The 26,113-nt window shown below is 52.3% G+C and overlaps 1 protein-coding gene across 3 annotated transcripts in view; it reads right to left on the bottom strand.

Moving 5' to 3' along the window:
* Positions 1-529: 529 nt before the first annotated feature.
* MGLL (monoglyceride lipase) overlaps positions 530-26,113 on the bottom strand; it is a 152,254-nt gene continuing 126,670 nt past the window's right edge. For all 3 annotated transcript variants that reach the window (XM_066247381.1, XM_066247380.1, XM_066247382.1), the window contains 3 exons: positions 24,115-24,204; positions 6,296-6,511; positions 530-3,527 (listed from right to left, as the gene is read on the bottom strand). In XM_066247381.1, the coding sequence (XP_066103478.1) occupies positions 3,402-3,527; positions 6,296-6,511; positions 24,115-24,204 (432 nt within the window). In that variant the 3' untranslated portion in view covers positions 530-3,401. The remainder of the gene's footprint in view (positions 3,528-6,295; positions 6,512-24,114; positions 24,205-26,113) is intronic.

Genomic DNA, 26,113 nt, shown 5'->3' with positions numbered 1-26,113 from the left:
CACACGGGTCTGTATGACACACACGGGTCTGTATGAGACTGGCCCGCACACACGGGTCTGTATGAGACTGGTCCGCACACACGGGTCTGTATGAGACGACCGGTCCACACACACGGGTCTGTATGAGACGACCGGTCCACACACACGGGTCTGTATGAGACGACCGGTCCACACACACGGGTCTGTATGAGACGACCGGTCCACACACACGGGTCTGTATGAGACCGGCCCACACACACGGGTCTGTATGAGACGACTGGTCCACACACACGGGTCTGTGTGAGACTGGCCCGCACACACGGGTCTGTATGACACACACGGGTCTGTATGACACACACGGGTCTGTATGACACACACGGGTCTGTATGAGACTGGTCCGCACACACGGGTCTGTATGACACACATGGGTCTGTGTGAGACTGGCCCGCACACACGGGTCTGTATGAGACGACTGGCTCAGCCCAAGCTCTCAGTGCTGCTCTCTCTGCAGGGCCTGTCGAGGCTTGGATCAGACAGACAGATAACACCATTCAGAAAAGATCTGGTTTATTCAGATTAGCTGTGGCATATTGGTTCCTTTAATAGTTCTAAACTGATACACATGTCCCCACTAACAGTATACATGTAGGGGTGAGTCAAGCTGCAGTGACAATAGCAAACAGGTGAACTGCTTTGAAAATCATTGTGATCCTAGTGGGTTTATTTTAGGAATGGCAAGAGAAAGAAAACATCGCGTGCAGCCTTGTCACAAGGTGCTGGGCAGAGCCAGGTGGGTGTTCCGGGCGCCTTCTGTGCTCTTGCCATAAACTCCAGTGCCTGCCGGAAGCTGAGGGGGAAGCTAAGGTCACTGCTGAGTGGAAAGGGAGGCTGCCCGTCCACCCTCCAGTCCCTGCAAAGGAGTGGGGCCTTTGGGGTTGGGACCCACCACTGGCTGCAAGTGACATCTTTGCCTAGAAAGCTTTTCAGGCATAAAACGCATTTCTGTGTGGACCAGCATGGCCTCTGGGCTACAGGGAGGGGCTGAGTCCATATCAATGCTTGGGCTTAGTATCCCGATGTGCGTCCGTTCCTCCAGGTCAGTTTGGATCAGCTGCGTTCCTGGGGTTTCCTCCTTGGCTGGCCTCGGCCCTCCTCTCACCTTTGCAAGGGCAGGCTGTGCACGAGACCCCTCCCTTCCACACCCAGCTCCCGTGGGGGCTGCCACGGCACGACCTCGGAGCTCCGGGTGTCAGCACAGAGCTGTCCACTTGGAGAGTGGACTCCACGGGCCACTCGCGCGGTTTTGCTGAAGCTTCTCCGGGAGACTCCACACCCAGCTCCTGGGCTCCCGCCTCAGGCAGCGGGCGGGCCTGGCATGCGGCCATCCCCGCTCCCTCTTCTAGATTCGAGTGGGCCCTGGTTTCAACTCTATAAATGTTTTCTTTTTAATATAGGCGATTCTTTAACCAGATATGTAAATGGGGTTGAATTTGTCTCTGTAAGAACATTCATATAAATAAATTCATGCATCCGAAAGACTCCCGGTCAAACCATGTGCCTGATATTTAACTTGGGCGGTGGTACCGTAGTCACCTGCTTCTGGAAAAGGCGGGTGGCGGGGAGGCATGCGGCCTTTGCAGGTCTGGGCTCGGGCCCTGTGGGACCGCAGTGCAGTTTCCCTGTGTCCTTAGCTGAGAAGCAGGAACACTCACACTCTGCTCACAGCACAGCACGGCCTTGTCTCTTAGGGCACTTCTTCTCTCCCTCAGAGAGAAGCCAGAGGAGTAAGACGGGGCAGTGGATGCTGCTCTCTGTGCGGACCTGACCCTGCTGCTCAGGGGGTGGGAGCCTGGGCCCTGGCCTCTCCCGAGGGCCAAGGCAGGAGAGCACAAGCCTGGGCCTGGGAGAGGACGCATGGCTGGGCTGCCCGCTGGAAGGGGCACCCCTGCACCACCGTGGTGTGTGCAGGTCCCTGGAGGGAGCACAGAGGGGCTCCCCACTTTGAGGCCTGGACGGGGCCCTAAAAGAACAGGGTGTGGATGAGAGGCAGCAGTTCCGCTGCTACAGGAAGGAGGGCGGGAGACCCAGCCCCTAGAGCCAGAGGCCCCTGCAGAGAACTGGCTGCCTCTTCTGCAGTCTGGAGCTCCTGCCTGCACCTTTCATGGGGTTCAACACCGAGAAACTGCTCCTCAGTGGCTCTTCCCACCCCCCACGTGGTCACAGGTCCACTAAGGAGCCTCATGAGGTCACAGCGAGTCCAATCGAGAATGAAGGTATCCTCGCAGTGGGCACTGATACCCTTTATTGCTGGCGCTAAGTGCAGGGTGGGCTTGGCACCTGAGAAAGGCTGAGCAGGCCCTACAGGGCCCAGGCTAGGAGAGGTCGGCCCCATCAGCCAGCCTCACTTGCCCACCGGCTGCAGGGCCATTGAGTTGGGGCTCCCTTCTCCTGCCACCAGAGGGAGCTGTGCTGCCAGCACTGAGCTCCCAGGGCAGTTGTGGAGCAGGACCCCGCGGGGACTCAGGACAAGCCTGCCACTGCCTCTGCTGGCACTCAGGGCTCTGCCTCCGGGGACTTTTAGCACAGGGTCCCCAGGCCAACTTGTCCCACTCCTCTGCAGAGGCCTCAGGCTCTTGTGCCTCCAAGCCCACTTAGTCCCACCCACCCACATACCCAAACAGTCTCTGCTTTAGAATATACATTATATATTAGACATTTCCTCTTCAACATCATCATCCTCTCATAGTGTCCACTCTTGAGTTCGCTCCCAGTGGGCAGCTCAGGTTCCCTGAGGGAAGGAAGGAAGGAAGGGGGAGCAGGGTCTCCTGCCAACTTCTCTCTCTGGGCTAAGAAGTTTCAGGCCACCTCAGAGCCCAGCTTCTGCTGACAAGGTGCTGACAGGTCATGGGGGCGCTATGCATTGTGGGTAAGTGCCAGGCATTTTCTGGGCTTCAGAGGGCACGGGAGTCTGCCCGGGGAGCTGACTCCAACCACCCCATCCCACCATGGCCAGAGGAAGGCCGGCTGAGGCGGGGAGAGGGGGTAGGGAGTAGGGCTGGAGGGGTGAGTAGGAGGGGGACTCCTCCAATTATTGCAGCCAGATGTCCCATAACACCAGGAATTCCTGGGAACCTCGTGGGAGCTAGGAGAAGCAGGGCAGAGGCTGCACTGTGTGTTAAGGACATTCTAGCACATTCCATCTCTGTTTTTGCATAAAGTGTCTACCCCTTAAGGCAGATCCAGAGATGGATAACCTACCATGTGACAAGAATGCCTTTTTTCTTTAGTAAATTATGCTAGGGATTCCTCCAATTTGTGATTTTTAATTTTTTTTTTTTTTGCAAGCCACATCTGAGAGGTCAGCTTCTGCCCTTCCTCTACCCACATCCTCAGCGGCGGGACGGCCTGCCAGGACCGTGTGCTCAGGGCGGGGACCCTGTTCTCGCAGCCGCTGTCCTTTGAGAGACCCACATATTTATTTCATGGAAGACAGAGTTGGTTACTTCAGGAAGCTCTTTGTGGAGAACGTGGTAGGCACCTTCGTAAACCTGCAATCAGGAGAGACAGGAAATCAGGGCGACAGAAAGCTGCAGGTGCAGAGAGGGCGGCCGCAGGCAGCAGCCCGAGTCCCCTCAGCTCTCCCCACGCTCCCAGAACTCCCGTCTTTATGGCGCCAATGCCTTTTGATCAGATGATGGGTCAAATAAATTAAAATGTCCCAGCACGTTCCAGCACTTCCTTTCTTAAACGAACATACGCATTCCCTTTATTTCTGCTTCTCTCTCCAGCCTTGGGCGCAGTCTGCACCTCCATCTCACAACCATCATTTCCATTCCCTGTTCACTTACTTGCCTCCCACTAGGACCTCAGCTGATTCCAGCCTCCTTTCACTCCCATCCACCCAGAGCAGCTGCTCTTGGCATGGGTTCCAGTGACCTCCAGTCGTCACAGCGAGAGAATATTGCTCTCATCTGTCTCCTCAGTATCGTTCAAAAGCTATTAACCTTCTACAAATACTACCCTCCTGTGGTTTCTTTCCATTCTTTTCCTCAAACTTCCAACAGACTCTAGTCGGCATCTCCAATGGAACTCCCGTGTCACTCATTTTGGGGTAGGGGCCACAGGCTCCTCACTGGTGGAAGCTCAAGCTCAGGACTCATGCCTCATCACTTGGTCACTACGGTCACACCCTCTCAAGGTCCTGCTAGGCTGTCCCCTGCTTCAGTGCTACAACCTCAGGCCAAACCCATCCTCTTGGCCTGGGTGACACCACCATCTTCCCACCCCGTGTCCCTGCCTCCACTCTTGTCTCCACACGACAGCTGAGGGGTGCCTTGAGGTCAGAGCACGGTCTTTCACTCAGAATGCTCTGGTGGCTTCTTCGTTGCGCTAAGAGACAAAGTCCGACTCCCTTCCCGATGCCCGGTCCCTCCCATCACACCCCGCCTCACCCTGCCCAGCACATGCCCGCTGCACTGGCCTCCCGGCTGCTCGCATACACCGGTATTTCTGCAGCTCAGGGCTTTGCCGCTGCCCTTCCCTCGGGCTGCAATGTTCTCCCGTAGCACTAGCCACCGTCAGCCCTGAGGCCTGCCCCCCTTCCGAAGCAGATCCCCCCGTCCCCGCCCTCTGTGGAGTCTCCTTCAGGACACGGACTCTCTCCATCACTGTCATTCTGTCTGGTTATTTGTTTGTTGCTCATCTGCTAGACAGACTGGGCGGGAAAGCTGAGACTTTGCCTGTCTTGTTCTCTGGGCCTGGCACAAAGTCAGTGCTCCAATGAACACTTGGATTAAAGAAGAAACAAATAAACGGAGAATGAATGAACACATGAACGCTCTGCATGGCCTCCTTCTGTAGGGTCACTGGGGTCCTGTTCCAGTAGAGCACCTTCACCCACGCTGTAAAGTGCCCACGGCATCTGACACTCGCCAGCACTGGAAGAGCGGCTTTCCTGTTCCTGTGCTTCCTGCTCAGCCGCTAGCCCGTATCAGCAGTGGGTGCGGGCCAGGGTCTGCCCAGCTTGATGGTGAGACAGAGCACTTGACACTGTAGAGATGTGAGTGTCTCTCTGTCAGTGTAGTATGGGATGCAGAGGGCCATGCGCTTGGGTCAGAGGGTGTGAGTTTGAATCCTCCCCCTCTCCCTCCCTCAGTAAGCGTGAGATCTATAGTGAGCTGCCCGCTCTCTTTATAACTTAGCAGGAAATGGGTTGGGCTCAGGGCCCTTGTGTGTCTACTGCACAGGCTGTAGTGGCACAGTCTGGGGACACATCCATTCATCAGTACACTGGGGCTGTGGTCTGCCCAACTGACTGCGGACAGTGTCTTCAGGGTCGACTGTCACTTGACAGGTGCACAGTGGGTGCTTCTCCTCCTCCCCGGCACCCCAAGCAGGAGCTCTTCCCAGTTCAATCAGACAAACAGAAACAGGAATGGCTGGATCCCCAAATCCCATTTCCATTTCTAAAGGCCTCCAAGGTAGTCCACTGTACCTGTGTGTCACAGCCAGTGGCTAAGCCACAGGTCCATCCCCTTTGCAGACTTCCCTGCAGACCAGAGCCTGCCGTGCCACGCTGCACTGGTACACCCAGAGTCCATGGCTGGGGCTGGCCCCAGCTGCTGCCGAAAGCCAGCCTGAGGGCGGCTGGCGGCCACGTGCCTTTAGACCAGGGGTCCCCAAACTTTTTACACAGGGGGCCAGTTCACTGTCCCTCAGACCGTTGGAGGGCTGGACTATAAAAAAAACTATGAACAAATCCCTATGCATACTGCACATATCTTATTTTAAAGTAAAAAAACAAAACGGGAACAAATACAATATTTAAAATAAAGAACAAGTAAATTTAAATAAACAAACTGACCAGTATTTCAATGGGAACTATGCTCCTCTCACTGACCACCAATGAAAGAGGTGCCCCTTCTGGAAGTGTGGCGGGGGCCGGATAAATGGCCTCAGGGGGCCGCATGTGGCCCGCGGACCGTAGTTTGGGGACCCCTGCTTTAGACCATGGGCAGGAATAGTGGGGACACGGTCTTGGAGACCTCTCCTTGACCGTACCCAGTGTGGGTTTTCTCTCGACCAGGGCATCTGAGTATTGTTTCTCCTTCTCAAGCTTGTTCCTGTGAACAATCGGCTAGTGACTCGTGTTCTTTCTGAGAATCAACGGCTGCCTTGTATTCTCAGTTCTTATTCCCCTATAGGACCAAGCTGGCCGCGCCCCTGTCCTGGGGGGAACTTTGAGAGGTCTAGGTGGACAGACCCAAAGGGACACCACCTTCGCCACCTTGAGGAAGAGAGGGGGTCAGGCGCTCACCTTAAGGGTCTTGTCCTGGCTCTTGGCCGACTCCATGAGCAGGTAGGCCCCTTTGCTGTCACACAGGCGGTCAGCAGAGCCCTGGAGCAGCAGGAAGGGCAAGGTCAGCTTGGGGAGGGCCCGCTCCACCCTCGAGACGGCGTTGAGCAGCTGCATGCCGAAGCACACTTTCAGTCCGGCCCGGCAGATGAGGGGATCCGCGTTATAAAGGTCGACCTGAAGGACAAAAGAGAGAGGCTCTATCAGTTCGCAGGTGAGAGACTTCTCTATTTTCTGTTTAGCTCTTCCTTCTGCTTTGGTCTGAAGAGCTGATTCCATTCAGTCCGCTCGGTCCGGGATGCAGCTGCCCAGAGCCAGCAGTATGGCCGCCCTTCCATGGCTCAGGCCTGCACCACACTGATGCCTCTCCTCACAGCCTTTGCTCCGTGCATTCCACAGTCACACCTGTGCCTGTAGACAACGGCACGTATTCTGACTTACATATTTTTATATGGGCAGCATTGTATTATTTATGGACTATTTCACTCAGGAATAGCTCTAAAGATATCTTGGTGTCAGTTGTGTGGATTTTACTTTCAGCCCGTCTCCCCATCCTTAGTGTCCATCTGTAGGAGTGGGCGAGAGGCACACACAGTGTAGGGCTGTGGGGGCCATGGTGGAAGGTATAGGCTGGTTTGAGGGGCCCTGAGGCACCCTGATGGGGTGCCACCCCATAGGCTTCTGGGGGAGCGAAGTCCAGGGCAGGTCTGGGCAGTGAGGGCTTTAGCCTCCATGTTCTCTGGCTGGCAGAGGCTGCCTGCCACTCTGACAGGGATGCCCACTGCTTCTCTAGGGGACATATACAGGGGCTGGGTCTTCCCTACGCAATCATCAGATTCCCCAGGACCTAACTCGGACACTCTCCTGGCTAATGGCTCAGACTCTGACCCAGCCTTTCACGTGGCTACTGTGACACCCTGTCCTTGTTCTGCCTGACTTCACTTCTCCAGCCTCTAAAGGAACTCACTGTTGCCCCAGATGGGGCACTGCCCCCACAAAATCTGGGTGAAAAGTCTCTAGAATTCTCTCAGGCCCACGTGGGGAGTTGTGAGGCCACAACAGTCCGTCGTCTCATTTGCCTCATTCTTGCCAGTGGACTCTTGGCCAGCTGGAGAAGTGCCACGTTGTGCGGGTACTGGGGGAGGGACCAGAGGGGCCATGGGGTCAAGGAACACGCGGGGACAGCTGAAGGGAAATGCACTGGCAGCGGCTCTGTGTGAGGCTGTCCTGCTGAGCTCCAATCTGACTCTGCCAGGGTGGGGCCACACCTCACTCTGTTACTGCTCCTACAGGCCTGGGCTAGAATGCCGGATCCATGCCAAGACAAGACAGGCTATTCTGAGTCATCCTTGCAATCCCTGATTCCTACCGTGCTGGGGACAGAGCAGGCAAACCAGCCCGGGTGGAAAGCCACCTGAAACAGATTCGGCAACCCAGCTCAGGGGGAAAGCCACATAAGATGGATGAGCGACTTCCTGCAGCAGAGTTGGTGTGAATCCTGCAGGGCCAGGCCGTTTGTGTGGGTGCTGGGAGGGGAAACAGACCGCCGGACAGTGCACAGGCAGGGCATGGCCACGGCAGTGGCTTGTCCAGGGTCTGCAAGGAGCCCTGTGTGAGAGGGGTAACCTGGGGCTTGGGGTCTGTCGAGAACTGAGGCTAATGACGCAACTGCGGCACCCCTGACCGGACAGGTGCTCTGTACCCAGACAGCGCCAACGCATCGGTGTAAGATCTCAGTTAGTGAAAAGAAGTAAGCATAGCTAACACCCTTGAGCTCTTCCTTCCTCTGTGTGTGCACTAAGTGTCCAACCTGACTAACCTTCATAAGCACCCTGTCTGAGGAATGGTTCTCATCCCTGCTTTGTGGAGGAGGAACCTGCCTATGATTATCCCTTCCCCCGTTCTGTCCTCCCCATAGAACCCGGGGTGTTTCATTTGGAACACAAACACCCAGAATGAGACCACAGTTCCCAGCCTCCCTTGCGGGTAGGTGTGGTCACGTGACCACATTCTGGCCAATGGGAAATGAGCTGCAGTGCTGTGTGCACCCTCTTGTCAAGGCTTGTCCTACTTCTCTCCTCCCACATACCAGACCGCAAGCAGAAGAGGGAGGCAGCTGGGTGCCCAGGCAGAGAGTCACACTGCAGAGTGAGATCTGCTGAAGCGCGTGGGGCTGCTGACACGGAGAAGACACCGAGCACAGAAAGAAGCTCCTCTCCTGTGTCAGCCCCCTTGTGGGCTCTGGGTCTCTGCAGGCTGACTGCCCTGCTAACTGTACTGCATTCAGTGATGTGGGCCCTGGTTGCAGGGGATGTGTCCTTGTGATTCAAAAACATCTTTTTAAAGCTGATTTTAGAGAGATAGGAAGGAGAGGCGGTGGGGGTAGAGAAAGAGTGATTTGTTGTTCCACGTATTTACGCTTTTATTGGTTTATACCTGTACGTGGCCTGCGTGTGGATGGAACCCACAACCTCTTACCAGCTGAGCTACCAGGCTAGGGCTGAGGCATGTCCTTAGGAGCCCACAGGGCCAGACCTGCTAGACCACCACCTTCCTGAAGTGACCTGCCACCTTGCCCTGCTAACCCGAGACATCCTGTCCACAGAAGGCCCCTTGGGAAGTCTGTCCCCAGCTCTGATTGCTCTGACAGCCCAAGTGGCTTCCTGTTCTTGGCTTCACTCTCCATGTCTTGATCACGTCGGCCCTGTTTACACAATGACTGATTCTGGGCCTAGGGAAGGAGCCTCCAGATATGTGGGAGAAAGGGCAGGCCCCGGGTGTTACCACCCCTGGCACAGAAGGCGAGGGACTGGGGGAAAGTGGAGTGTGGAACAGAAAGGAGGGCCAAACCTCACGGGGAAACTGAGGCTAAGAGGGCCCAACCCCTTCCCTGAAGTAGTCATTCTGGCCCAATCACGACAGCCTTTGTTTTCCTGAGAGCTTAAGATGACAGACTTTGAGAAATGGGGAATAGAAACACGGTTGTCAGGGGTGAGGCCGGAAGAGAGGGTGTGCTATACAAGGGTAGCAGGGGGGCCTTTGTGGTGATAGTGTCCTGTGGCTTGCCTGTACCGATGTCAGTCTCCCGGTTGTGATGCTGTCCTATAGTTTTGTAATAGGTTGGCATTGAGGGGAACTGGGTCAAGGGTCTATGGGATTCTACTCTATTATTTCTCACAACTACATGTGAATCATTATTATATCAAAACAAAAAGTTTAATTAGAAAACATAAAGCAAAGATCCAGTCTTTGGCCCTATCTCTTGCACCCCCACCCCCATATTTTTATCATAATCTTTCCTGTCAGCTGAGAATATGTCAGCGGGGACATGTCAGCTGGAGGCTGTGGGTGTGGGTCCACATCCAAGTGACTCATCTTTCCTTCAGAGGGCTGACCTTCGGGGGGTGCTTCTCCTAGCTGAGATGGAAGTCTTTCTGTGTGTGTGTGTGTGGGGGGGGGGGTCAGCTGACACTGCAAGGGAGCCAAGAAGAGTGAGGAGCACCCAGCCTTGATATTTTCCAGCCGAGGTCTGGGCAAGGCTCTTCTCTCTGAGACTCAGTTTGCTGATCTGTGAAAGGGGGTGACAGTGGAAATGCCTGAGAGGGTTCTAAGGCAATTCAATGAGGTGATACAGGTACAAGCGCCAGGCTGGGGTCTGGCCCCACAGTGAAGCTGATAGCTGATGGTGGGTGGGGCACATCGGAACCTGCCCCGGGGAGCGAGGGGGAGAGCCACTGCCCTGGGTCTCTGCCTCAGAGACCTCCAACCACCTAGCCTTAGGTGAAGCCTTACTCCTTCCGGGCCTCGGTTTTCCCACAGAGGGGGCCTTGAAGGTTCCTCTTGGGTTTTAAGTTGCACAGGTTGTGAATGTTTTCCTGGCCTCCCGTGCATGTTTCAGCAATCCTCTAGTTTCAGCAATCCTATAGTGCCTCACTGTTTCCTGGGGCTCTGAGACCTCTCAGCAAGGCTGAGCTTGCCAGCCAGGGATATGCCAGCGGGGGCTTCGGACTTCTGAACATTGTCTCTCTGTGGGGAAGAGACTGCCCTAAAGCACAGTAAAGACAGTTACAATCTACAGCTGGAGGTTTTCTTTTTTATAATTTTTCTTTTTATTATTTCATTATTTTTTAGAGAGAGAGAGAGACTGAGAGAAAGATAAGAAGTGATCAACTTGTGGTTGTGTCACTTGAGTTCAGGGGTCAGGAAACTTTTTGGCTGAGAGAGCCATGAACGCCACACATTTTAAAATGTAATTCTGTGAGAGCCATACAACGGCCCGTGCCCGTTAAGCATTATCCAATAAAAATTTGGTGTTGTCCCAGAGGACAGCTGTGATTGGCTCCAGCCACCCGCAACCATGAACATGAGCGGTAGAAAATGAATGGATTGTAATACATGAGAATGTTTTATATTTTTAATGTTATTATTATTTTTTTTATTAAAGATTTGTCTGCAAGCCAGATACAGCCATCAAAAGAGCCACATCTGGCTCATGAGCCATAGGTTCCCGACCCCTGCTATAGTTGTTCATTGATTCCTTCTTATACGTGTTTTGACCAGGGAGCACCAGCCAAGCCAGTGACCCTTTCTTTGCTCAAGCCGGTGACCCTGGGCTCTGGCAAGCCTGCCCTCAAGCTGAATGAGCCCACGCTCATGCTGTCAACCTCAGGGCTTCAAACCTGGAACCTGAGCATCTTAGGTAGATGTTCTATCCACTGCAACCCTACCTGTCAAGCAAGTTTTCTTAAACTTGGTTTAAGAAAAAAAAATCTAGATACTACCCTTATAGTCTAATCTCTTGACCTACTTTAAAAAAAATCTGTTCCATGATGGAATGCAAAATTATATTTTTAATTAAAATAACATTTAAAATAATGACTATATTGAGCATTAAATTCTGCCCCAGGTGCTGTGTTAAAGCACTTTATTTGGCCCTGGCCAGTTGGTTCAGTGGTAGAGCATCGGCCTGGCATGTGGAAGTCCCGGGTTCAATTCCTGGCCAGGGCACACAGGAGAGGCGCCCATCTGCTTCTCCACCCCTCCCCCTCTCCTTCCTCTCTGTCTCTCTCTTCCCCTCCCGCAGCCGAGGCTCCATTGGAGCAAGAGATGGCCCGGGTGCTGGGGATGGCTCCTTGGCCTCTGCCCCAGGCGCTAGAATGGCTCTGGTCGCGACAGAGCAACGCCCCGGAGGGGCAGAGCATCGCCCCCTGGTGGGCGTGCCGGGTGGATCCCGGTTGGGCGCATGTGGGAGTCTGTCTGACTGCCTCCCTGTTTTCAGCTTCAGAAATACCCCCCCCCAAAAAAAAGCACTTTATTTGTACTTGCTTACTGAATCTTCACAGGAACTCAGTGCAGGAACTATTGGTGTCACTATCATTTTACACATGGGAAGGGAGGCTCAGAAGGCTGGGTGACCTACCCCAGGATGTACAGCCAGTGAGAGGTGGAGCTAGGATAAAAACACAGGCCGCTGGGCTCCACCACCAGCATTCTGAACCACGCTGTGCTACCCGCCTAGAGAAGACAAAGTAAAGGTGAGTCCTGTGGACCCTCACAGGACAGCCAGGAGCCATGGAAGTGGCACTCCCCAGAAAAGAAAGGGGTGGGTCCCTGGTGAGGATAGTAAATATCTAGGCCTGACAGGTAGTGAAATAACTTGGAGGGTCCCACAACTTGCTAGCCTTCACAGAAAGGGATGGGATGCCCTTCTGGACACAGATGGGCGTGTACCTTCCTCACATGACATTGTTTACTACTTCAGGGAATTCAGCCCTGCTGGTCTGACCTCCCGCGGCTTCCCGGCAGGGACCTGCCTGTGTCTACAGCTGGGTGTTCCTGGCCCCCCACCCCTCTAGTGCCCTCCCCTTTCTGTGGAAGCCCCACCCTTGCACCTGTGCTTTGAAGCCCATCCCAGGATTCCCATCTCCTTCCTCCATTGTTCAGATCTTTCTTAATCCATCTATTTTCATCACAGGAAAATCAGATAGCTTTCTCTGGTGTACACTGGAGAGAGTGTGCAGTAATTCCACCCAAGTGATCTCTGTGAAATCCAGAAACCCATGGGAACACTATATGAATGCACGTGTTTTTGCAGAGATAATTTCTCTATTTCCTACCTTTGTTTTGAATGACAATTTGTTGTGGAAAGGCTTGTATGACAGAAAATCCTTTCCTATGTACAGTGACTTCCAATGCCCATCTCAAGTGGCTTTTTCAGCCTCTTGCTTTTAAAGCTAATTAACATATACTCCTTTTTGGGTCCTCGGCTCAGACTTCACCCTTTCAGCGAAGCCTTCTCGACTTCCCAGGCTCTCGTGGCTAGAACCCTTCTCAGGCCCCTCACTTACCCTTCAGCTAGGTGTCTGCACACCTGCCTGCCTCTTCACTGTACAGCTGGCCCCTGGAGCAGGGCTCTGTCTGTCCTGCTTTTGCTGTGGAGATGGAGTGTGCTGGCCCAACCCCTGCACATTGGCACAGAAAGCCCTCGCTAAATACTGGCCAGATGAGTGAATAAGCCAACCTTGCTCTAACCCAGCCCAGGAAGCTGTACCCCTGTGCACTGGGAGTCCGGCACACATCAGGCAGCAGCTGGGAACCTCTGTACCAGGCTCAGTGGTCAACAGCTGGCATAGGGCTATTCACATGATAATGATACCTAGGGGCCTTAGAAGGAAAGGTTCCTCATTAGTTTATTCAACGGCTTGTTTCCCTGTTGCTCACTGGCTGTGTTCTTATGTCAGGCTTATGAAATATTCTAAGTGCAAATAATAATTTAGCATAGAAATTGGCCTGAACCCAAAGCATACTGGACACTGGCAACAGCCTTGCCTGCGGCACGGCCAGTGCACCCCTCTCTTTGTGTGCCCCTCCTTCTGGCTCTGACCAGTGCTCCCCCTGGAGACGGAGTGTGCTGGCCAACCCCTGCACACCGTGCCCAGATGCCCCCTGGACACCCCAGGGATGGAGCCCTGCCAGGCTTCCCACCCACGGCAAGGAGGGCCAGGCCCCAACTCTTCCTGTGGCCTGCAAGGCCACATGTGTGACGGGGCCCCAGCTGTCCCCGCCTGCTTTCTCCACGAGCTCCCCAGCCCCCGCCCTTTGTACCTCTAGGCCTTCTCATGGCCGTCGCCTCAGCCTCGGCTGCCTGTAGAGCTTCTCCTCATGACTCTCAGCTCAGCTGCCTGGTTCTCCGGGAGCCCCTGCTTCCCCAGGGGCATGGTGTGTGCCATCCCTGCCCCTCTCCCTTCACGTGCTCAGCTCCCAGGCCAGTAGACTGGGGCTGCCCGGCGTTCCCAGTTCCCAGAGTGGCCCTTTCCCACGTCCTAGCTCCCGTCTGACAGCGAATCCCCGTCTCCTCTCACGACCCAGCTCAGAGGTTCCCTCCCGTGACAGGTGCCCAGAGACTTCCTAGCTCCCGTCTGACAGTGAATCCCCGTCTCCTCTCACGACCCAGCTCAGAGGTTCCCTCCCGTGACAGGTGCCCAGAGACTTCCTAGCTCCCGTCTGACAGTGAATCCCCGTCTCCTCTCACGACCCAGCTCCGAGGTCCCCTCCCGTGACAGGTGCCCAGAGACTTCCTAGCTCCCGTCTGACAGCGAATCCCCGTCTCCTCTCACGACCCAGCTCAGAGGTCCCCTCCCGTGACAGGTGCCCAGAGACTTCCTAGCTCCCGTCTGACAGCGAATCCCCGTCTCCTCTCACGACCCAGCTCAGAGGTCCCCTCCCGTGACAGGTGCCCAGAGACTTCCTAGCTCCCGTCTGACAGCGAATCCCCGTCTCCTCTCACGACCCAGCTCCGAGGTCCCCTCCCGTGACAGGTGCCCAGAGACTTCCTAGCTCCCGTCTGACAGCGAATCCCCGTCTCCTCTCACGACCCAGCTCAGAGGCTCCCTCCCGTGACAGGTGCCCAGAGACTTCCTAGCTCCCGTCTGACAGCGAATCCCCGTCTCCTCTCACGACCCAGCTCAGAGGCTCCCCCCCGTGACAGGTGCCCAGAGACTAGCAGCGGGACTGGCGCCGCCTCCCAGGGCGACTGGGGCTTGGCGGACACCCATCTGCCTAGGGGTGCTGCTATGCCAGGCTGCACCGTGGGCCCCTAAGGGAACTGAGTGTCAGTGACACTGAGTGCGGTATCTGGGGTCACACAGTGACACAAACAGTTACTGAGAGGGAGAGCTGGCCCAGACGCGGGACTCTTTGCTCTCCCACAAAGCCCTCCATCTCTTTGTCCTAACAGAACAGGTGATGTGCTTTCTCCCCTTCTGACTGTGACCTCAGAAGATAGGGTGACTGCTCAGGTGTCCCTGCCCCCATCGTGGGGCCCGGCTCACTAGGTGAGCCCCACGCAAGTGTGCCGACTGAACGTGCTGCCCGCAGGATGGCACAGAAGGACAAGGCTGCGTCTGAACTGGCAGCAAGTCCCGGTGCCACACTTGAGCCAAGAAGTCCCCACGTATCGGAGGCCTGAGTCTCCCTAGGAGTGCCAGAGCAGGCGCCCATATTGGGTGGCAGAAATTCCCAAGTCAGACAAGAACCATCAGAAATAAGGACAATGCAGTTCCACTTTAGATACAAAGAGGATTCATCAGCACTACCTTATATGTATGAACAGCTACTTAATCAAGAGCATGTGAACTACTGAACATTTTCCCCCCAGAATTACTTTCTGCTATTTAAGCTTGAACTCCTAGACGTCCTGGTAGGTCATAGCCCTGGACACGTGGGCACAGGCAGTTTGCTCACACCCACCACAGGGCACTGGGGCCTTCTTATGGAGGGCTGAGGGTCTTCACAACGAGAAGTGAGGCAGAAACTCAACCTCGCTTGTGTCTTTGGGATGGAGGCTCCTGTAGTGCGACCCTGGACCCAGACACCGCTCCTGAGTGGTCACTGAGGAGAGAGGAAAGTGGCCATCGTGCTCTCTACCCAATCATACCAGCCTGGGCTCTCTTTGCACAGGCCCAGCGACGGAATAAATAATGAGAGAAACAGGAAAGAGTTACTGTGACCTTGCTGTACCACTTTCATAACTGCTGGTCACAAACAGCAAGATCTATGGTCTCAAGTCTTAAAGGGAAATCAGAATATGGAGTAGATAGAGAATAATGACAAGAAATTACTGCTACTTTCCAAAGTGTGATCATGGTATTGGGTTATATGGGTGGAAGTCCGTATTCTGGGTTCTTGCTCTTGGGCAACACAGGCTGAAGTATTCAAGAGAGAAAGATCATGGTGTCTGCAACTTACTTTGAAAAGATTCAGCCAAAATAATGTATTTACTTAATAATGTTTAATTTGGCAATTTTTTTTTTTTTTAGCACGAGAAAGACAGAGATAGAGAGAGAGAGACAGACAGACAGAGACAGCCACAGCCAGGAAGGGAGAGAGAGACGAGAAGCATCAATTCTTCGTTATGGCACCTTAGCTGTTTATTGATTGCTTTATCATATCAAGGGGGCTGGAGGCTTCCTTGAGTGGGGGCTTCCAGCCAAGCCAGTGACCCCTTCCTTGCTCAAGCTAGTGACTTTGGGCTGAAGCCAGCAACCTTTGGGCTCAAGCCAGTAACACTGGGGTCATGTCTATGATTTCACACTCAAGCTGGTGACCCCGCACTCAAGCCAGTGACCTTGGGGTTTTGAACCTGGGTCCTCAGCATCCTAGATAGACATTCTATCTATTGACCCACCGCTTGGTCAGGTGGCAATGATTTTTTAAAATATGACACCAAAAGCTTAGGCAACAAGATAAAAAATAAATTGGATTACATCAAAATGAAAACCTTTTGCACATCAAAGACTACTACCAACAGAGTAAAAAAGCAACATGAGAATGGGAGAAAATATTTGCAAATTATATATCTCATAAGGAGTTTATGTCCAGAATATATAAAGAACTCCCACAATTCAACAACAACAAAAAAATCAAACAACCTAATTAAAAAACTCAACAAAGTACTTGATAGACATTTCTCCAAAGAAGATATACACTTGGCCAATAAACATGTGAGAAGATACTCAACATCAACAATCATTAGGAAAATGCAAATCAAAACAATCAGGCAATCCCACTTCTGCTTATAAACCCCCAAGGCTTCAAAGCAGGGTCTCAAAGAGATACTTGCACACCCATAATCATAGAAGTATTATTCACCATTGCCAAGAGGTGGGAGCACCCCAGGAGTCCATCAACAGGATAAATAGATAAACAAAATGTCGTCTAGTCATACAACAGAATAAATAGAAGGAAATTCTGACACGTGCTACAACATGCATGAACTTAGAAGGCATTATGCTTAAAATATACAAAAGGGCAAATACTATACAATTCCACTCATAGGAAGTCCCTAGGAGAGTCGGATCCACAGAGACAGAAGGCAGAATGGTGGTTGTCAGGGGCTTGGCGGGGGAGAGGGCCCAGGGAGCATGCATTCAATAGGCATAGGGCTGCAGTTTGGGAAGATGAAAAAGTTCTGTCACTGGATAGTGGTGATAGTTGTACAACAATGTGACTATACTTAATGCCACTGAACTGAACATCTAAAAATGGTTAAGATGGCAAATTTTATGTTCTGTATGTTTTAACATTTTTTCCCACTGATTTAAGAGAGTGAAGGGGAAGAGTGGGGTAAAAGAAGGCTGAGGGAGGGAGGGAGGGAGGGAGAGAGAGAGAGAGAGAGAAGCATCAATTCATTCCACTTAGTTGTCCCATTAAGTTGTGCACTCACTGTACATACCCTGAGCAGGGATCGAACCCACGACCTCAGTGTACTGGGACAACACTCTATGCACTGAGCCACTGGGCCAGGGCCTATGTTCTGTATCTTATCACAATAAAATTTAAAAGATTTAAAATCTATATCCCCATTGATATAGATATTGCTATTTTCATTTTTAAGCATAAAGAAAGTGTGGCAGACTATGTACCATTGGTGAATGTTGGGGAGGAGTTTATGGGGGTGCATTCCACTACCATGACAACTTTTCTACAGATTTGAAAATGTCCACAGTTAAACTGGAGGGACAAGCTGGTATCTGACTTTGGCCTCTTCGTTCCCCACAATCTCAGTTTTCTCATTCTTTATTTTGATTCCCTTTGCCAGGAGGAGCCATACATTGCTTGAGCAGGCTTGTGGCCAGAAGACCTTATGGTCAGAGGCCCATTGGAAACCTGTGTCTGGCTAAGCCACTTATTCAAGCCTTGGAAAGCAGTTGCACTGGATCCTCATTTAAATGGGGGTTTAACCCAAAGGCATCTTTGAGAGAGCTTTGCCCAGGCTGTGTCCCCATGTGAACCCAGCTGAGCGTGTAGTTTCCTTCTTCTTCAACCATGCAAAGGTACTTGGATGACAAGCTTCGCTCGGCCTGTGGGGCGGGGAGAATGCCTCACTCGGTCTTGGGTCTGGCTGGCCGCTGGGACTACCCCTGGCAGCTTCTCTAAAGAGCTGCTGGCTTTCCCGCTGCAATTAAAGTCACCGAGTTCAGGAGCCTGTCTGTCGTGCTCCGAGCTGTTTCTCCCACAGTTAGCAGAAGGAGGACTGGGAGCAGGAAGCATCTGGGGTAAGGGGGCGGGAAGATCAACAGACCCCACTTTGTCGGGCATGAGACCAAGGCAGACCCACCCGTCAGTGTTCCCCATATGGAGCTATACACTCCAGGAAACATTCTAATGGCTTGTTGTTGTTGTTGTTGTTTTAAGGCATTGGTAAGTTATGGCTGCCTCACACAGACAAGTCTCCTGGGGGGAAATAGGAGATGTTGAGACCAACAGTCAACAGTAAATATGTTTAGGTGTCAGATCACAGACTCCAGAGACAGGGGGACGGGCTTTGACTACTGTTTCGATTGCTTTGGTTGGCACGTTGCTTATAGTCGAAATTCAGAAAATATACTAGTTGTTTTCTGAAGGGCTGCCTGTAAAGCAAGTTCCAGGAGAAATGTTCAAAAGGGCACTTTGCTTGAGATAATAGAAAAATATAGCTAGTGACCTAGTTAAGCTTAAAGTAATGATAGTTTAACCTAACAATTTTCAACCTTTTTTTTTTAAATCTCATGGCACACACAAACTAAGTCCTAAAATTCTTCGGCACACCCCCAAAAATTGCTTTTTGCTGATCTGACAAAAATAATATAGGTATGATTTTGATTCATTCACAATGGATGGCTATTGTGTTGGCTGTTGTCATTTTATTATTTGACAATCTATGGAAAAGAGGTCAGTGCCTCTGACTAAATAGTGAGGCATTGCATGTTGATTGGTTTTTTCCATTTTATTTATTTATTTATTTGAGGTACTGCATGTTTAAAAAATTCTTGCAGCGCACCAGGCTGCCTGCCACGCGGCACACCGGTTGAAAATTGCTGCCTTACACAACGGCGATAGTCACAAGATGTCTAGTTTCTGCCTTTCGCTTGAAAGATAACGTCGCTGACATAGAATTATGAGATATTTTGCAGAATCTTGGTTCTTCAACCCGGCACCTCCTGTTCTCACAGTATAATTTTGTGTCACTGATGTACTGTTTCTTTGTCAAGCACGAGGAGATAACTCCAGGGCCACAAAGATAATTTATGAGTTTGTTTTGCAGAAGGAAAGAATGTCTCCAAGGTAGCTGTGACCAGCTGCTGCCGCCCAGAAGTCTGGCTGCACAAAATGTTATCTGTGACTGAAGAAACACAGACTTCTCTCTCGGTTTCCTGGAACTCCACCTCCCTACTCCTAGCTGCATAAACACTCCCTACTTTTTGCTTTTTGAGAAGAAGAAAAATTGGAAAGATCTTGCTCCCCCGTTTTCCGGCTTTGGCCAAATTAAACAAACCTCTTATCTCTAACCACTTGTGTCCCAGTGTCTTGGCTTACTAGCACGTCAGATACACACACCTGCATTCCGAGAGGTGGTCTACTGGCATGTGGCTTGGGAGACCTATCTGGAACTGGGGTGCGGGGTACCTAATCCTTGACACTGGCACATGTCAAACACTGGGCGGGGTCTGGAGTGGCACCCACTTATACAAATGAAATGAAATAAAGTTGGCCATTCCTCCCAGCTCTCGCCATATGGCCTGCCAGCATGATAGGAACAGGCTAGGATACTGCTGGTGGGCATCCCAGAGTATTTATAGAGAGTAGAGGCTTGGCTCTGGAAGACAAAGTACCTCTATATATAAACAGTGCATTGTCCCCAGTGGAAGGCGTGCTCAGAATCACAGCTTCTCTTTCTCCCACTTCTACCCAGTTCACAGGCCAAAGGATGGAGCTTGGAAAGAAAGTGAGGTATTGTTTGTGAATAACTGCATGGTTAGCAATGGTGCGGTGTGGGGGCAGGCGGAGACTCCGAGCGACCTCCCGCCCCCACCTGCATCCCTGGCAGGGCAGATACTAAGAACATTCAAGGCCTTTCAGAGTGGAAGGGACCCACCACATTCTAAGGGTGGAATGATCAGTATGTCAGCGCTCCAGTGTTCTGACCAGGGTCTCCAAATGTGGAGACAAACAAAAAATGCCTGAGCAGTAACTTTGTTCCCAGGGCTTCAGTGCCAAGAGTACTTGGCTCAGAGCAGAAGGTCTGTGCTCCAATCCTTACTTAGTAGCTGTGTGACCTCAGGTAAGTGACTTGCCCTGTCTGAGCCCAAGTTTCCACAAATGCAAACAGGAGCTGTGAGAGACCAAGGGCTGGTCTGATACAGAAGAAGGGTACAGCCATTGTGCATGGGGCCATACTGAGACAGTCTAAGGCAGTGGTCCCCAACTCCCGGGCCACGGACCGTTATTGGTCCGTGGGCCATTTGGTACCGGTCCGCAGAGAAAGAATAAATAACTTACATGATTTCTGTTTTATTTATATTTAAGTCTGAACGATGTTTTATTTTTAAAAAATGACCAGATTCCCTCTGTTACCTCCGTCTAAGACTCACTCTTGACGCTTGTCTCGGTCACGTGATACATTTATCCGTCCCACCCTAAAGGCCAGTCCGTGAAAATATTTTCTGATAATAAACTGGTCTGTGGCCCAAAAAAGGTTGGGGACCACTGGTCCAAGGCACTCCCTGCATGACCCCTGGAGGCCACACAGGCAGGGGAGTGTCTGTGGGCTGGCAGCCATGAGGTGATGCTAGTGAAGGGCATTATGCTAACAGTCCTGGGTGGGTTGTGAAGACACTTGCCACAGCAAACCCCAAACAAACACCCTGCTTTTGACATTCACATGCAGAATCAGCCTGTTTCCAAAGAGTCTCCCGTCCCCCTGCCTCCCTCCCTGCCTGCACCCTTCCTTGCCAGGCTTTAGGAAGCTTGTTAGGCAAACGATTCTTTTCCTTTTGAAGCTTTTATAGCCGCATGCTCTGTGGGAAACATCTTAGCTAAAGATGTGCCTTAAGACACCCTGATGTGAGATCAGGGAGGTGCCTTTTCTGAGCTCATTCCTCTCCGGGGTATTGCTATTTTTAAAGTTCAGCACAGGTTCAAAGGGAGACGGAGCTGGACACTGGAGTGAATTCTCTCTGCTGAGAAATGGAAATGTTGGCTTCTGTTCATTCCAACAGCAGCTCAGCCTTTGTGCCGGCCAGCACCAGCCACCTCCCTCCGCCACGTCCTCCTAGCAGGGACCTTTCTTAGTGTTTCTAAAGACTCACTCCGTTTACCTGCCCAGCCAGGGAAATGGCCGGTGGGCAGCCCGGGACCCCCGGAGAGCCTGTGTGCTGTGTGCACACTCACACCGGACTCCTCCATGTGTTTAAGGCCTTCAGTGGAATTTTCCATTATTTCAAAAGTGAGATAAAAAACTCTTGAGAGTTGCTAGTTTTAAACAAAGAGGGTTAAGAATCATATCGTTGTCTCTTTTTCTCTCTTCCTTTTTGCCAGAGTACTTGCAGGTGGTGAGATAAATGACTCAGACTCGCCCTGGATGGTTCCTCTCCAAGATCTCAAAAGGAGGTCCCTCTTAGCCTTTTAGCCCATTGTCGTCCTAGCACAGTCGCTGCAAAAAATAATTGGTTTTGCTAGCGGTTGCGCATTCCAGCCAGAAACATTGTGGAGGGTGCTGGCAGGTGGGGGCGCCCCTGCCCACCCCGACTCCCGCCACAAGGGGAGCCCTGCACACAGAGCAGTGGCCCCAGCCAAGGGCTGCGGGAACCGGTTATTATAAAGCGGGAAAAAAAGCTTAATGGCTGTACAAAGATGCTAGAAGGAGGCACCCAACCATGAACTTTTGAATCAAATGGGTTCGAATCCCAGCTCTGCTCTAACTGTGCAGCCATGGGCAAGCTGGTCTCATTCATGTCAGGATTAAATCAAATAACATATGTTTGCCTTTGGCTTTTTTGGGTCCTAACACTGTGCCTTTTCTTTTCTTTTTTCTTTTTTTTTTTTTTTGTATTTTTCTGAAGTTGGAAACAGGGAGGCAGTCAGACAGACTCCCTCATGCGCCCGACCGGGATCCACCCAGCATGCCCACCAGGGGGCGTTGCTCTGCCCATCTTGGCCGTCGCTCTGTTGCAACCAGAGCCATTCTAGCGCCTGAGGCAGAGGCCATAGAGCTACCCTCAGCGCCCGGGCCAACTTTGCTCCAGTGGAGCCTTGGCTGCAGGAGGGGAAGAGAGAGACAGAGAGGAAGGAGAGGGGGAGGGGTGGAGAAGCAGATGGGTGCTTCTCCTGTGTGCCCTGGCTGGGAATCGAACCTGGGACTCCTGCATGCCAGGCCGACGCTCTACCACTGAGCCAACCAGCCAGGGCTGTGCCTTTTCAAAATACAGATCTGCCTTTTGGAGTTACATTTTTATTTTTCTTTACTCAAATATTCTTTGACCCTGGTGGATCAAATTTGGTCCCAACGTGTGGGTTTGGGATGCACTGTGGCTTTTACAAATGAGATGAAATGAAAATGGAATGTGAATGACTTGGGTGAATCTGATACCTCCGGCTCCTCACTCCACAGAGCCTCTCACCAGCCCGATTCAAAAGGAGCTGCTGACCCTGGAAGCCTGGGAGTTTTAACCCCTGATTAGAAATGTCTTCTTCCTAAACATGAGGGATGATTCCCATTTAGCTGCCCACTCTCTAACTGACTCAGAGGGCCAGGAGGTCCAATTCGGTCATAAAGCTCGAGTCCCCAGCTCACATCCCCAGGAGACCCGGGAAAACTAGAGCACTCACTCCACTCCACAGGGTCCATAGGAATCCATGGCCTTCATGGTTTCAAATTCTAGAGCAAGATGGGAAACAAGGCGGCAGAGTGGCCAGAGGATTTACTTAATCCGGAAGATAACTGCAACGTCTTCCAGACACTCAGGGTTGCTGAGGCCACTGGCTCTAAGTCTGCAGGGGGTGTTTGTTGCCCCCACAGACAGAACAGGGCTGGAACCACACCCACCTACGCTTTCAAGCTAATCCCACCAGTGGGTGACCCTGGCACATCCTGTTACCTTGCAGAGCCTCAGTCTGCTCTGCTCACTCGGGCTGCTTTGTGTGGGTAAGCATGCAGCAACCATCTGGCACGGAGCATAAAGGCCCAATCAAAGGCAGGGACAGGTGCTGAGATTTTGCTAAACGGGAGGCAGGCTGGTTCACTGAGCAGCATTTTAATAGACGAGTCCCAATTTCTGGGGATCTGGAGTCTGCTCAGACCCCGTCTCAGGCACACTGTTGACCTTCCTTGACCTTTTGTTCATGCTGACCTTGGTGCCTCGTCCCAGGGGCGGTGACAATGATGGATGGTACAACTTCCCAGCTTATAAAGCCACCGCTGAGTTGGTTTTGCTTTTATTTTTTAATCTTTCTCTCATTTCCCTCCTTTTTCTTTTCTTTTTTTGGTTTTACTTTCATAGAAGGCAGTAACACTCTGTTTGGGGGGCTGCAGTATACTTCCAGCAGGACAGTGGCTCCTGGTAGATGGGGGTTGTGCGTTACCTTGTGATCTGCCATCAGTTTAGCCCTCGACACTCACCTGCTGCCCTACACGTGGTCGAACCAAACTACTGGCCAATATTCTGCAAACGGGCTGCCCTCTCCACCCGCACCCTTTTCTTCCCATCCCTCTTCGGCTCAGCACCACTACCACAACCCACAGGACATCTGATCTGGCCTGAGCTCACTCCTTTGTCCTCTGCTACTCTGTCCCAATTCTGTCCCCCCTCCCCCCTCCCACTATACTCTCGGGCCACGAGGTTGGGAGGGGTTGGCACTGATACCTTTCCCAGACGAATTATACAGGCTTGGACAAGTGAGCCAATAAAAACCAGCCCTTTTCTTGGAAGGAGATGCTGTCTGTCTGCTGGAATTGCTCATGTAAAGCTGCCAGAGGCCATCTCTGTCTCCAGTTGGGCAAAGTTTGGTTGCGAATGGAGCCGAACCAGGGGATATGGGACGTGGGGAGAATGGTTACTGAACAGGACTTTGGAACCCCTGGGTCCACCCATGCCCAAAGCCTTTACCAATACATTTCACTTCTGCTTAATTTCTTTTAAATTTGCTTAAGTCATTTTCAGTTTCTGTCACTTACAACCAAAAGAGACCTACCTGGCTGATATACACACAGCAGCATCAGGTTCGCTGCCTGCACGCTCAGGGCACAGCTCCGGCTTCATGACCACCCACCCGTCCCTTCCCTCCCAATCCCGAAGCCAGACAGCCCCTCCCGCGTCTCCACATCCCCAGCACCTCAGTGGGGCCTCGGCAGACAGGCAGTGAAACACCGCAGATGGAGCTCAAACCTGGCTCTCCCACCAGGCCACTGCCGTCACTCCCTCGCTGGCTCCGGCGACCCCCCCAGTTTCCAGGCAGACGCTCACCTCCGTCTTATTCCGAGAGAGCACGCTGGAGTCGATCGGGCCCAGGGACATGTTTGGTAGGACCAGGTTGAGAACTTTCGCAGCCAGGACCTAGCCAGGGAGGGAAAACAAGGGTGTGAGTGCCGTGGGATCCATGCCCAGCTCTGCCCACGGGACAGTTTACAGTAAATTAAGGAAAGTGCCACCCAAACTGAACATCGGCCAGGCTTGCTTCCCAAGGCTGAGTGCCCCGGGACTCTGCCTGCTCTGACTCAGACAGCCTCGAGCCGGGCTGGCTCAGATCCTGTGGGGAGTGGGCGAGAGGCGGCTGCCGGAGGGAATGCTATGCCCGTTTGTTTTTCTGGTCTGCTCTGGATTCTGTGTGGTAGCCCTCCCCACCCCATCACTCATCGGTCTTGATTTTGAATTATCCGCCGGAGCTGCCTGGTGGAGCTCTGCTATACAAGCCACTTCGCAGGGGATCTTAAACACAGCAGGAGCACAGTCACTGAAGTCACCTGAGAGTGAAGCCAGGCAGCCTAGAAAGCGCTGATCAGAACCAATCTGTTGATCACCACAGTTTCTCTTGCAGGGGAACAGAAACCGTCACCAAGGCTGATTAGGAGATGCATGGCAGGGGAACAAGACCTCACTTGATCCCTGGCTGTGTTACCTCATGCACGTGGACACGAAAGATGACCCTCACTGACCTCTGTTTCCTTAGCTGCAAGGGGGACCACTCTATGTACCCCCTTAAGCAGTAGGTGCTGACGACATGCTCCTAGGACTTAAACCTTAGTCAGGTCCAGGCCTTCCTGCCCCACCCCGTCCCATTTCTCCTGCTGCATCTGGTGTTCGCCCAGGAAAAACATGAAGCTGGCTCTCACATTCCTGCCTGCAGAGGGGGGATGTTCTCATTTCTGCTCTCTGCACAGACAGGGACAAAAGAAGCTATTTCAAAAGAGCTGTGAAATGCTGAAATTAGAATCACATGGAAGGTGGAGAAATGAGTTCTCACTGCATGCTGAGGGTGAATTTCAAAGAGCTAAGTGATGTCTCCTCAGTCCCCCTGGGAGGGAGCGAGCGGGACACTAACACCTGCCAAGTAACAATCTTTTGGCGCATCGGGCACAGTCATGGGTGCCCCGTTTTGTAATCCAGATGCACGTGAGGAGGTGAAGGTTTATCCTGATTTAACAGACAAGAAAAAAAGAGAATCAGCGCCACACTGTGTGGTCAGCTGGAAAGGGGGCAAGGGTTGAGTGAGGCCACCGTCTTCCTTTATGGCACCAGTCTTCATCATTCTCCCTCTCCCCTGTATGACTGCAGCTGAGAAGGTAGCCTGTCCTAGGGAGGGTCTAGGACAGCAGACACTGATGCTCTCCGTGGTGGCTGTAAAGCCGGTGGCTGTGGCCAGGCAGGTGCACGCTGGATTCGGGCAGACGGTAGAGGAACTGTGGAGCTGGAAGATGGCGGGCCATTCTGTTTATTAGAGACTTGCAATGGCAGACGAGCAAGCAGGCAGGAAAAACGGCCTCCCTCTCTTTCTCTCAGGACTGATTAGCAAACAGGCTGGAGGGGGGATCCCTTCTCCAGCAAACAAAATAGCAAAATATGGCCCCTCCCAATGGCAGCAGGCAATCCTCCATCTACAATCTGCTGCCCTAAGGGCAGGTGCCTGCAGCTTTACATAGACTATACACACATGGTGCTGCCTGTGCTCATGCACCAATCCGGCAAAGTACAAGTGAGCAAAACTAACATGTTTGTAACACACTTGTTTGCCCAACAGTGACCCACTTGCTGTGCTGCCCTCCTTCCCTTCGCAGTCAGAGCTATGAAACATCCTATTCCTCAGGCTACGTAAGCATGGTGTAACCTCTCACTGCCAGGGATCAGGCAGGGCTTTGCTTCTAAAAGAACACACATGCATGCGCCTATTTTGAAATTCACATGGTCAACTCTCCATTTTTCCGTGCAAAGATGGCAGCCTCCTGCCTCTAAGACTAGCGTAGGTCAC

This window comes from Saccopteryx bilineata, chromosome 11 (assembly GCF_036850765.1).
Source record: "Saccopteryx bilineata isolate mSacBil1 chromosome 11, mSacBil1_pri_phased_curated, whole genome shotgun sequence".
Classification (NCBI taxonomy): domain Eukaryota; kingdom Metazoa; phylum Chordata; class Mammalia; order Chiroptera; family Emballonuridae; genus Saccopteryx; species Saccopteryx bilineata.
Note: the sequence above shows the minus strand (reverse complement) of the source record. Positions and strands in the feature narration are given on the sequence as shown.